Source organism: Mustela nivalis, assembly GCF_964662115.1.
Source record: "Mustela nivalis genome assembly, chromosome: 2".
In the NCBI taxonomy this organism is placed as follows: Eukaryota; Metazoa; Chordata; class Mammalia; order Carnivora; family Mustelidae; genus Mustela; species Mustela nivalis.
In genome coordinates, this window is record NC_139021.1 from 95,343,336 (window position 1) to 95,356,765 (window position 13,430).

Below are 13,430 nucleotides of genomic sequence, written 5' to 3' on the forward strand. Positions count from 1 at the left end.
ATGTTTATTAAAGGGTAGAGGGAGGTCACAGTTTCCAGCGAAGCCAGCGACCCAGGCTTGGGAGGAACAAAGCCAGCAGTGATGCTCAGCGCCATCGCGGGGCTGCTTTGGAGAAAGGCCATCTTCTCGGTCACTCGCCGGCAGAGACCTCATTCCTCAGGCCCACATGCTAGAGGCTCACACAGGATGCTGACACACAGACACCAAAAGCTTCCCACGCAGACCCTAAAGACCAGAGTGCCTTCACCACCGCCTCGCTCTCACAACACATGAAACAAGTTCCTTCTCTCCCGCTTCTCCAGCTCTCGCTCTGAATCAGTCTCATGTGGGGACCTCTAAGGAGCAGAGCCTGAGTCATGTAGCCCCAGACAGCCAGGAAGACCCGGGAATAAGTTCTGTTCCCATCCCCGGAAGATGGGATTTATGAAATGGGATTTATGAAACTCTCCAGTTGGAAGAAGGGGGTTCAAATGACACTGCGCAGCCCAAACATGGCAATTTCCACTGGAGGGGGAGGCATGGCTAAGACTCAAGAGTCACTTCCCCTGGCATTGTCCTGAGCAGGCAGGGACGTGTTGGGGTGGCTGAAAGAGCCGAGAGCCCAGCCAGGGAAGGGAACCGAGGCCCAGAGATTGAGGGGGCCTGGAGAGACCCCGGTGGAGGGGCTTCCATCAGGGAAAAATGGAGCCACGCTGCACCGCCAGGGAATTACAAAGCATTGTCCACGATAAAAAAAAAAAAATCGAAATGCAAACTCAGTGAGAAAGGAGGTGAATTCCCAGGGCCCCAGAGGCCCCACCCCAATGCCCCAGATAAGTCAGACACCCCGCCAGAGCTCCCCACCTCCCCAACTGCTGCAGGTGCCACTGTTGGAAAGAAGAAGGGAGAAGAAGACCGTTGAATCAGCGGAGAGACTGATTCAGAGGGTGCTTGAGCGCTGATGTGGACGGCGAGTTGGCAGAGCAAGAGACCCTTTTAAAATGAAAGAGTATCACACAGCAAAATGTAAATCCCATTTTTACTACTGGGTGGGAATGGGGGCTCCAGGGCAAGAGGCGACTAGATGCATAGTTTTTCAAAAATCAAGTTGGGATGTTTGCTTGCTAAACCACGGAGAGTGGAGGTCCGTTCTGCTGGGCCTGGGGCTCAGGGCATCCTAGGATCTGTGCGTAGCATCAGCCTGCAGCCCCGAGGGAGGCCGGGAAGCTGTCCTCTGGGAATGAGACCAAACTGCAGGGACAGAGGCGTCAGAGGGTCCACAGAAGGAAGCCATGGATATCAGTTTTCCTTCCACACCAAAAATTTTATTTGATTTTTATTTTTTAAAGATTGATTTATTTATTTGAGAGAGAGAGAGAGTGAGAAAGAGGGGTAGAGGGAGAGGGAGAGAGTATCCGAGGCAGACTCCACGCTGACTGTGGAGCCCCAGGTGGGGCTCGATCTCACGACCTGAGATCACGACCTGAGCCAAAACCAAGAGTTAGACACTTAACCAACTGAGCCACCCAGGTGCCCCCACGCTGAAACTTCAGAGTGAGACCCCTCAGGAATGCAAAGGCCATTTCGACAGTGTCACCTTGGGCTGTAGGGCAGGAGCCTAGTGCTTATTTGGGGCGACAAGGCCTTGGAGGAAATCGTATTCCACAATCAAGTCAGAAAGCAAGCCTGCAGCCAAGGGCGGCACAGGCAGCGTGAGCAGCTCTGGAAAACCGAGGGGACTGTTCGGAACTGATCAATGCATGTCTCCGAGCGGCACACTCTCTGCACTCAGACAACTGAGGCCAGAGACTGGACAGAGCGCCTAGGAAAGATTCGCACTGGGTGCCTGCCGGTGACCGCCTGCCCTGTGATGTGACGCCAATGTGGGTTGCCCACTGGGGAGGAAGGGTGGGTAGTCGGTTGCTGGAATGCCAGCAGCTCCAGTGAGGACACGACCTGGGGGAGGAAGTGAGAATCTCACCTGGGACCCAGGCTTCCCGGCGTGAACCTGGGAGGTGACAGAGGGAGCACCAGCTCGCTCCTTCTAGGAGACGGGGGTGGCCCTCGTGACCACCACTCCTGAGCCTCAACTTCTTGGCAGTGAGACGAAGGGAGGGGAAACAGAGGCCCTCTAGAATGAAGACCCCCCTGCTTGGCTTTGAGCTTCAAGCTAGACTTTTTGAAGTCTATGGTGACACGTGGGTCATTCCCACCTTAGAAAGAAAGTCCCCTGGGGCCAGGGGAGGAGGACGGATCCACCACAGGCCAGGAGACTTGGGGACCTCTGGTCTGGTTCTGGTACCATTCCCCTCCCTGTGCCCAAATGCCACTCCCCTCCCCGGGGAGGAAAGTGGACTGGGGTAGAGATCCTGGAGACAGTGCTTACCTCAAGAGGACTCAGTTTTGGCCAAAAGAGTGACTAAGCCAATAATACTTAAAAGTGGCCTTGAACTCGCCTGGGTGGCTCAGTGGGTTAAGCCGCTGCCTTCGGCTCAGGTCATGATCTCAGGGTCCTGGGATCGAGTCCCGCGTTGGGCTCTCTGCTCAGCAGGGAGCCTGCTTCCTCCTCTCTCTCTCTGCCTGCCTCTCTGCCTACTTGTGATCTCTCTCTGTCAAATAAATAAATAAAATCTTAAAAAAAAAAAAAGTGGCTTTGAACTCCGTGTGTTAGAGCACCCTGCAAAGGGGCAAGATCGTAGGGTGCTCTGGGCAGTTGACACTTCCAAGGCCTGTCGGGACGTAGGCACCAGAAGAGAAGGAATTCCATTTCTGCACACATGGGACGTGGTGCATGAATTCCGAGGCCCCCGTCCCAGCCCAAGCCCCTTCGCACACACAGTGGGTGTTACATGCTGGGGCACAGGGTCACATAAGAGGAGGGGTCGCTAGGAGAGTCGGGGGGGGCGGGAAGAGTGGAGAGCATCCCACTGAGGGGAGGCACCGTGCCAGGTTCCTGCATCCAGAGGGACTCGGTCGTTCCGACGGGAGGACAGGGGCGCTCTCCACGTCTGCAGTCCTGCTCGCTATCCAACCGCCCAGTGGACCTCGACATCTCAAACTTAGAAAGAAATTCATCTGAGTACATCTATAAGGTTATAAGTACAAAATCCTATAAAAATGCATACAGAGAAGTCTCCGAACACCCTAGTCCCTGCTTACTCAGTCCAAACCCCAGAAAAGGGGATCCTCTTGCTAATAATGCCAGATATATTTTCCAGGAACTTCTTCTGCAGCTAGAAAAGCATATTCTCTTCCCTGTTTCTCCACAAACAGTGGCAGACTGCATGCCACGCTGCACGGGGACCTTTCCGTCAAACATCCGTGCCATCGTGGAATCCCCTCATTCCCATATGATGGCCACACGGTGTTCCGTCGCACGGTTAGCTGGGCGGTAATTTTTTTTTTTAAGATTTTATTTATTTATTTGACAGAGAGAAATCACAAGTAGATGGAGAGGCAGGCAGAGAGAGAGAGAGAGGGAAGCAGGCTCCCTGCCGAGCAGAGAGCCCCATGCGGGACTCGATCCCAGGACCCTGAGATCATGACCTGAGCTGAAGGCAGCAGCTTAACCCACTGAGCCACCCAGATGCCCCTGGGCTGTAATTTTTGATCGTGGCCCCTAAGAGTGAGCCCTGAGGGCTTCCCAACTTTTCTCTACAGTAAATAGTGTTGCAATGAAGTGAACAAGCTGGAAAGCGTTTCAGGGGTACAGGTTTATCTGCGGGAGACATTGTAGGAGGAAACAGCTGGCTCAGGGTGGGGGGTCCGGGCATTTGTTATTTTGATAGATTTTGATCAACGACTCTCCAAAAAGGTTATGAGAGTTTACTCTCTATCCTCCCACCAGCAGGAAGCAGGGCGTTTTCGTGCCAGCATAAAGTTTTTTGAACTTGCTGGTCTGTCCGTCTTCCATCCTTGGACTCAGGTCTGGGAGCAGGAAGCCCCAACGTAGCGCCCCACAAAGAAGCCCTGACAGTCATTTTGCTAAGAGAATCTGCCCCTTCTGACCCGCTCTCCTACCACTCCTGCCCTAAGCCACGGCCCCTCTCCCCTGGACACCGGGTCATGCGCCCTGGCTCCCCTCGCCTCCGGGCTCCTCCTCCAGCCGTCCCCACCATTCTGCACACAGCCCCCAGCGTGGCTAAGCCAGGCACAGAACACAGGACAGGCCCCGCGGCAGGACCGGGTCTGGTTTGTGCACTTGGCAAGTCCTGGAGAGAGAGTCCGTCTGACCAGCTGCAATGTCCAAGGCTACTGGAGTCCTCGGGCAAAGTGGCTGCGCCCGGGCCAGGGGCCAGATCATTGGCTCTCAACCCCATCGACACAGACTGCTCCCAACCCCCACCCCGGCATGATCCTCTGATCCCTCTGCTGCACAAACCCATCAGGGCTTACTGTGGAGAAAGGAAAACAAAACATACTCAGTGCAAGCCAGGGGTGTGGAAGAGAAGAACCAGGAGGCCCCCTGAGGCCCTGGTAAGGATCAATTAATTTAGAATTCACTCCAGCACATTGTTCCTGTCAAGGGAAAGGAGATACAACCCAAATGATGAATGGTCCCCATGAGGCCCACAGGTCTCGAAGCCACCGGGGTCTCTCTCTCAGCTGGCGGCAAGCAGAGAGAACTCATTCCAAGAAACACATCCCATTCCCACAGGCAAACCCACAAACCTTCCTCTCTGAGGTGTTCAGAGCGTTTCCTAGGGTGTGTGTGTGGCGGGGGGGCTGCCTGGAGGAGGTGTGCACGCCCGCCGGGCCTCCAGACGGTGTGGCTGAGGTTCCTCTAACCCTTTTCCATCCTGAGAAGAAGCAAAGGTTTGGAAAATTAAACTGAGAGGCTCAAGAACGGTGTCTGCTTTCCCAGCACAGGCTCGGAGGTGCTCGGATGCAGCCCTGAGCCGGGGCAATGAGCGCTGCGGGAGCATCAGCCCACAGCACTGCGGGAGGTGGGGGCGGGTAATCCGCCTGCCTGCACCCTGGCCATCCTTCATCCCAAGGGATGGAGCTGGGAGGGGTCAAGAAGGCTGACCAGGTAGTAACACCTGAGGCCCTGCAGGCAGACAGGAGCTCTGGGGCAGGGTCCTGGCTTCAGTCCTGTCTCCCCTGCTGGGACCACGGTCCTGGGAGCAGGGTGCAAGGCAAACCCCAACAGGCTGCGGATTGCTAAGTGTTTTCAGTGTGTTTCCCACGCGGAGGCGTTTCCGCGGTAGTCACAAACGGCAACGCGCTCTCTGATTTCCCAGTAACTAGAACAGGCTTTCAGGAAAGAGTCTGGTTCTTCCAGTCCGCAGGAGAGACCACGTGGAAAGACTCCTGCCCAGAGAGGGTTTTGTTATGGGGACGGAATAAGGACACAGGTTCCCGGAGCCTGGGGAAGGTCCGGCATGAAGCGGACCCTTCGTGACTCCTCCCGGTGTTAGATTTCACGTCAAGCTCCCTTTCCACCTCGCTGGGGCATTTGAGGGGAAATTCTCAGAAACCAAGGTTGCTGATCATTTCCTGGAAAGGATCCAGAAGTGGAGGGCCCTCCTGCTGTCACACCAGTCTCCCTGGCTCGCGTCCTTAATCACTTCTAAACAGAGCTGTCTGCAGGGCAGCGGGGACGCAGGACTCCGGGCAGGTCCCCTGGTTCTGGCACAGAATCATTCCAGAATCTTTTATTGTGCAAACAAAGAGACACAACAAAAGAGGTTGCGCAGTTATGTCATGAGAGCCCGCGTCTGTGGGATGGGGCAGGGGACAGTGAGGACAGGGATAGGAGGAAGCCACAGCCGCTGACCCTGCCTGGACTCTACAGGCTGCTTTGATCCCATAACCCCCTGTGGCCCTAGGGAGACCCCATTGTCCTGACTCATGCCGAGAAAACAGGCACGGCTTCTTTGCTCACAGTCACCCCAGGCAAACCTGGGAGTTCTCCCCAGATGTCACCAGTCGATGTCTACGCATTCTCTATGAAACACAACACGCAGGATCCACTCGACAGGAAGTGTGTGGAACTAAAGGAACATTCCTGGGAACTGGGAGGTCCTATAAAACTCGTGTCATGGGCTTTTAACTGGACCCACTAACACAAGGCCCTGTGCCTCCGACACCCACCGTGATTGGAGAACCGCAGAGACGTCGTTGTAAGGTGCTTAGAAGACCAGGAGTACCACACAGCGGCTAATATTTTTATTAAACTTTAGCCTCCAAACTCTAAACCTCATTTCTTCCCAAATGTGAAATCTTGTTTGTAGAGCTTTACAGGACAGAGAATTTTACTCATATGATATCTGCTTTTGCAAATGTTTCCCAACACCTCTTGCCTGGAATGTTCGAGAACAGAGGCGTCCGTACCCTGGAGGAGGAGCTGACGTCCTCTGTGAGTCCAGCCGATCAGGGGTCAGCCGCCACATGCCAACTGGACAACATCTGGCCCCCCAGCTGCTTTTGTAAATAGAGTTTTATTGGCACATAGCCATGCTGATTCATCACATAGTATCCATGGCTGCTTTTGTGCTACAACCCAAAAACTTGAGTAGTTACAACAGACCGTATGACCCCACAAAGCCAAAAATATTGACTAACTGGCTCTTTTCAGAAAAACTTAGCGGACCCCTGCTCTAAATCAAAATGAGGTGGTCGGAGAGAGCGCTGGGTAAGCTCTGTTCATGTAATGGGTGCCATGATGGTCCCCTAAGCTCCCTTCTGACTACAAACCCTGCAGCTTTCTGACCTCGGATGGGATTCAGGACCACACAGGACATACACTCTTCTCCCGCAAAGCAAATGCTGACCAATTTGGTTTCTTGCTCTCTTTTCCCATAAAGCAATCCTCTCTCTCCCGCGGACTCTCCCCAGTGCATTAAGAAGAGTTTGCCGCCTCTGCCTGGAGTCGGCCCAGGCTGACTGCTCCCTCTGGGTCTGCTGGCGCCGGGGAGGGCAGAGCTCTCTCTACATTTGCCATTGGGGCGCGCCTCATCTCAGCCTTCGCAGGGAGGTTCCCAGGCAAACAGGAAGAGGCCAAGGGCCACCGAGCCCTGGTTTCCCTGAGCCGGCTCCTTCCCGACTGGCACGTTCATCTTGTTTCCCACCATCAGGGGAACACCTGCCCACCAGCAAGGGAACAGCCATGCCTTACCTCTATAGGGCCCCAGGGCCCCAGAAGCACCCAGTTCCCGAGGACGCCCGCATCACCCACTCCTCCGGCCAGAGCTTTGAGCAGCTGAGGCAGGCGTGTGTGCAGAAGGGCGTCCTCTTCGAGGATGCAGACTTCCCAGCCAACAACTCCTCTCTCTTCTACAGCGAGAGGCCCCAGATCCCCTTCGTGTGGAAACGGCCAGGGGTGAGTGCAAGAGGAAGTGGTGGGATGGGGGGGGGGTGCCAGGCAGGGGTGTGGGCTCAGCAGCATGGCAGAGGGGAGCAAGGAGAGGAGGGGCCAGGCAGGGGGCTCCACACAGACACATCTGTCATGCACATCTGCCAGGTCTCCTGTCGAGATGCTGTGCCATTTGCAGAGACTGGCACCCAGAGGACATCAACCAGCAAGCCAGAGAAACGGGGCTGTGCCCAGGGCATCTGGCTACGCCCCACACCCAGCTCTCTGCCTCGCACTGGCATGAGCCAGGACTGGGGCCCAGAGCCAGAGATGGGCTTGTCATTAAGTGGTGAGTGGGACACAAGTCTCAGGGGACACATTCTATGGGAACACAAAGGCAAACACGCGGGGCGGGGTGGGAGGCAGCCTTGCCCCGTGTGCTGAGGCTGCCGGGATACACGTGGGGCGTCCCGTGGCTTCTGCCTGCAGCCCGGATGCTCAGCGTGGAGGGACAGTCATGCCACAAGTGCTCAGGCCCCATGGGATGGATGGAACACTCAGAAGCAGGGCCTCTTTCCCCAAGCCACGCATCCCCCTTCCCAGAAGGGAGCCAGCGTCCAAGCTGCCCCACCCCCAACTGTCTGGAGGGGACTCCTCGGTCATCAGCTGGAGTCAATATTTGCTGTGCTGGATTAGTCAGGCCCTGATCTCTGCCCACCTCAGGCGCCACAGGGCTGTCATTCCTTCCAGGTGGGGACACCTTCCGGGCGGGCTCCTAGGGCAGGTTGCTATGGACAAGGAGAGTGCAAAGAGGGCTAGACGAAAGGTGAGCCCCTGAGTGCTGGTCCCACCCTGCCACTGATTGGTTCCTTGACGTTGGTCCTCGCGCTTAAATTCTCTGAGCTTCAGTCCCTTCCCCAGTGAAGCGGGAACAGTAACGACCAGTGTAGACCCAGCGTCCAGCAGCCGTCTGCAGCAGGTGGCAGCTGATGTCACAATAGCTATGACAGGTGTCACCCCAGAACAATGCCACCAACGGCTCCATGACCTCCTCTCCAGAGCCCACACAAGCAGTGCCCGTAAGGACATGAATCTGTTTAGCACGGACGCTGTCAGGACGAACACCTGCAGCCGGACGGGGAGCCGGATTGGGCAGAGGAGGCTCTGGCTGTCCTAAACGGTCCCTAAATGGTCCCATAAAGCCCTCAGCCAGCTGCACGGGGTGCTCTGGAGCTGGGATGGACCCTCAGAGTCGTCTTGTGTCGGGGTGACAGCGACTCCTGTGTCTGTGCCCCTCACGGATCAGTCACAGGATGCGGTACCCCCAAAAGCCATGACTTTGGAAGAGGTGGCTCTTTCGGCATCCCCAACAGAGGGAACGTGCCGAACCCTTCCCCACAGCTGGGAGAGCCCGAGCCACGCGCCTCCCACAGCCTCACTTTCCTCTTCCACAAAACAGGGGTCATAATGCTGCCTCCCTGCAGGGCTGTTGCAAGGATTACTTTGTTAACGTGTAGAGCAGGCAGAAAGGAGCCTGTACGTAAGTGTCCGTGACCGTGGTCACTACTACTCTAATGGTAACCAGGAGGAGGCACCTGCCTTGCGGTCTGCACTGCCACCCCCTGGTTTAACCTGTAATTCTGCCGCTGCCTGCCACTCCCCTTCTTGCCAAAGCTGGAATTTCTCCTACAGGAAAGCTGTGTGCACACAGGCCAGCGTGAACAATGCCACCGTTCCCACTCGTGCAGTGGAGCGAGGGCCCCGGGGCCCCCGAGGGAGTCCAGAGTCCCAGATCTCAGCTCTAGGAGGTGGTCCTCCCAACTGCTGATCTCTCTCGGGGTTGCCCCAAAGGACGGGTGAGGCCACCGTCCAGTCGGGCCCCTCCATCCGCGGCCAGGGGCAAAATGGTTTCCTTGTTTACCTTAACTCGGGTCTGCGATTGCTGTCCTTCCTACGCACTCATTCTCAGAACTGTTCTGCCTGTCACTTTGCGTGCCCCTGACATGGTCCCTTCTGTCCTCATTCCCAGAAACAGACTTATCTGTTTGCAATCTGAGAGCTAGGCGTTCTGCAGACTTCTTACAGACGTGTGTGAAATCGGGAGTGGCAGGCTGATGGGGATCAGGATTGAGATTCTCCTGCAGGACGGGGTCTGGGGCCCCTGGTTGGCGGGTGGGCAAGCCGCAGGAAGGAAAGGGTACGAGTTGCCAGTGTCCCTCCAGAAGGCCTCTGGGGCCTGGGTGCTGTTTGCATATCTTCTCGGCACTAGGGTTTGCCTGTTTGGGCAGCAAGTGGGGAGCTGCCCAGTGGGACTCTGGGGCGGGGTGCTCTCCCGCAGCACCACCTTCTTGTCAAACACAGCTGCGCTCCCGGGATGGGGAGTGAGCACCAGAGCAGCCGGATCAGAAAAGTCAAGGGGACAGCAGAGGGCACCGGGCCACCGGACTCACCCTCCAGGAAGCCCAGGGCAAGGTGTGCACTGAGGGAGAGACCTTGAGGGTCTGCAGTGGGGGTGGGGCGACAGGTTCTGCTGGGAGAGAAGGTGAACTGCCCTCCAGCAGGCCTCATGGAAAGAGCTGTGTGTCGGAGTGGGGAGGAGTGGGTCTGGAGTCCAGACAGCCACGGTGCAGTCCAGCCAGGGGCCTGAATTCCTGGACCCACAACCTGACTTCCTCTGCTAAGGAAGTGGCCGCCTTCTCTTCGACCCCCCGCCTGCCTGCATCCTTCTGCTTCCTTCTAGGCAATTCCCTCCCTAACTGCTCAGCCTAAACCTGGGATAGCTCCTTGCTAGCCCAGGCTGACGGCCCCCTGGCAGCCTGTGCACACGGCGGCCTGTGGCTGAGATGACCCTGCACCTTGTCTCTGTGTGAGATGACCCTGCTACTACCCCTGTGCCTCCAGAGACACCCCCGGGTCCCCACGCACCTTCACAGCGCCCCCCCGCTAGTCTCTCCCAACTTGTTAGAAAGGCCCCAAGAGGGAACTTTCCAGGCCGCTTAGTCCTTGGCCTGGATTCACTCCAGGTTTGTCAAGATGCTCCTGACCTTCCTGTCACAGGACCCAAGCAGGGAACCCTCATCCTCGAGCATCTCGTAAGAACCACCGCACCTCTGGGCCCCCCACACATGTGGGACGGCCCCAGCACCCATGCAATGCATCCAGAATCCACGCAGAACCACTCCGTGTGCAAGATGGACGTGGGGACCATACTGGTGCTTGCCTACAGGGGTCACATGCTCCCTGGGCGGGAGACCCACATCTGTTGGCTGGCTCGGCCACATGCGCACACATTCACGGAACCCGGCAACCGGACGCGGGTTCGCTCACTCCCAGGAGCACCGGACAGACCCCTGCGTCCACCACGCTTCGGGCTGTCCCACCACTGCAGCCCCGATAGCCAATCCCTGCTGACTTGATGAGAGCCTCCGGGTTTTCTCCTTTGCACTTTTCTCCATCCATCCGCAGTTTGAGGCCATGGGATGAAACTCTCCAGGGCGAGAGCAGCTAGCTGCGAGGTGGAGCCCAGCGGCGGTGGCAGCTGCTGGCACAGTTGGTGCCATTGGTGGGCTGGGCCAGCTGAAGGCAGGGGAGGGATGGGGGGGCTGCGGTGGGGGGGTCTCCTTGCCCACAGCCCATCTGGCCTCTGGGAGGCCCAGCCTGCCGGGCAGGATCTGCCAGCTCCAGCGTCCATCTTCCATCCGCAACAGGGATGTGGCCATGGCGGGGGGAGTTCGGCTGGCTAGGGCCCTACGACGCTCTGCTGTTAGGGGCTGGTTGCTGCGAGAGCTCCTGGGGGGCTCTTGGGGGCAGGGGCTCCAATGCGCATTGTGCACCTGGCCCTGAATGTCCAAGGCAGACCTTCCAATGTCCTGGGACATTGGTCCAAGGAGACCAAGCCTAGGGAAGCTAGATGGCAGGCCTGGAGCCCTCTGCGGATCAGGGATGGCTCCTGCGAGGAGCACATTTTCCTGGCTTGCACCTTTCCGCTGGCCTGGCTTGGAACCACCTGCAAACACCCAGGGGACGGGCCTCCAGGAACGGGGAGAGTGCGTGTGAAAGGATCTGCACAAGCCGGGGAGCCTGGCACAGAGGCGCTGCCCCCATCACCATCCACGGCCCTGCCTGCCATTCTGGAGACAAGAGCCATCCAGTGACATGGCTCCCAGACACCTGGAGCTAAGGGCAGGGTTGGAGGAGCCAGCACCCAGGGTGTCGGTCGGACCTTTGTCACGTCTGGGTTTATGGGGAGCCGATGGCAGGGTTCACAGATTCTCCTGGCCCAGTTTCTGAAATACTGGAAACACAAATAAGCCCCTGCAGTGCTATCCGGGCAGACGTTGGGGACGGCCATTGCTCCACGAGGCTGGCCCCACCCCGGGGGCCGCAGAGAGAACCCCATCATCTTACCCTTTAGCTCTTTGTCTTAAGACAACATTTCTTCCTGTGAAGAAATCGCCATCCTCCTGCTGATACCTTGGGACAGAGACCAGAGGAGAAGTGTCCCGGGGAGCTTGAGGAAGACCATTCAGGGCAGAGCTGTCCTCTGGGGCACCACCCAGGTGCTGGTAGGGATTTCTGCCTCCAGTCTTGTTTCTGGAAAGAGGTGGGAAAGGCCTCTCACTCCGCCTGCATTCGGAGCCTGTTAAATGACCAAGCAGCCGTTGTTTGCCAGAACTTTCCTCCATGCCTGATGATTTGTTGTTTCCTCTCCCCTGGCCCCCTCAGGACTCCCTACTCAACTGTCCACGTCCCTGAGAGGCCCTCCCTGATGGCTCCAGCTCACCCAGCCCCCGTCCCACACCGTCACTTTCCATCCTGGTACTTGCCGCTGTGGGACCCATGTCCGGACACGTGTCTATGGTCTGGTCCCCCAGTCCCTCAGCAGTTCGGGAGGGCAGGGACTCTCTTGTGCTCTTTGCCTTAGTCCCTGCCAGGAACAGAGACTGATGCCTTAGCGAAATGTAAAGAATATATGAATTTTACATAATCGCTTTCAAACGCTCTTGTGATAATGCTTTATGCATGTCTCTCTATAAGTATATGTAAGTAATTGTGTATACATAATAATATAATTATGGGCAATATAGAATGAAATATTATAATGCACCGAGGTTAAGTTGCACGAGACACACGCATGTATCACCCGCTATGTAATGTGTATGTATATGTCTGTGTATAAACACACGTGTATGTACGTATACACACGATGCATAATTTAAAAATGAACGGAGTTGGGTGGGTGAGCATGAGTTTGTGTTTGATCCTGGTCACTGGTCCGTGGTGTGTGTATTACCTCATTTTAAGATGAGGAATTTGAAGCCCACAGAGGGTACAGAGCCCGCAGTGGAAAGTCAGGATTCGAATTCACACCCCACACCGCCACACTGCCCCCCCCCCGCCCCGAATGCTAGCCCAGGGCCTGAGCAGCAATGGGAATCTTCAGTTCATGGTCCTGCTTTGCAACCGGGCATGGCAGGAGATGGTTGTTTGGTGTGGAGGGGCTGCCCAGGAGGCAGGATCTCTCCCTCGAGGGGGGAATCGGCCAGAGCCAGGCCCAGGTCTATGGCACCCTCCATGGGAAAAGAATCAGATACAGGAAAAAGCCCTCTGCTCCCAGAAAGGAGAGAGACCCCGAGCCCGCTCCAATCACACACTGCAATCACAGGAACGCCTTTGTTCTTCCAGGAAATCGTGAAAAACCCAGAATTCATTCTCGGAGGAGCCACCAGGACCGATATCTGCCAGGGGGAGCTTGGTGAGTGTGAGGGAGGGAGCACGGAGGGGGGTGGGTGGGGCGAGCACCCCGGGGGTCAGCAGGACGGGGCCTCGGAGCTGTCCCCCCAGCAAGAGCAGCATGGGACCCCCGGAAGCCCAAGCCCATTACCACCCGCTACTTCCTCCTGTCCTCCCTCCCAGTCTGCCCGTCTGCCCCCCGGATGGAGCCCCCTGGACTCCGGGCTCCTTGCGCTCTCGGGCCCCTGGGGGCGGACACGCCTGCCGCGTGGGGCTTGGTTCACAGAGAACAGAGCGACCCCGCGGTGCTGGTCCTGCTCCCTGCACCATGACACAACTCATACTCGCATGCATTAGTTCGGTCTCCAGGTCCCGGTCCCGGTCACCCTTCCGATCTGACAGAGGAGACACCGCAGCAGAG

At 57.0% G+C, this 13,430-nt stretch overlaps 1 protein-coding gene across 1 annotated transcript in view; it reads left to right on the top strand.

Moving 5' to 3' along the window:
- Positions 1-7,008: 7,008 nt before the first annotated feature.
- Positions 7,009-13,430, top strand: part of CAPN9 (calpain 9) — a 38,615-nt gene continuing 32,193 nt past the window's right edge. Inside the window, exons 1-2 of the mRNA XM_082718921.1 lie at positions 7,009-7,303; positions 12,962-13,031. Coding sequence (XP_082575047.1) covers positions 7,091-7,303; positions 12,962-13,031 — 283 coding nt within the window. The 5' untranslated portion in view covers positions 7,009-7,090. The remainder of the gene's footprint in view (positions 7,304-12,961; positions 13,032-13,430) is intronic.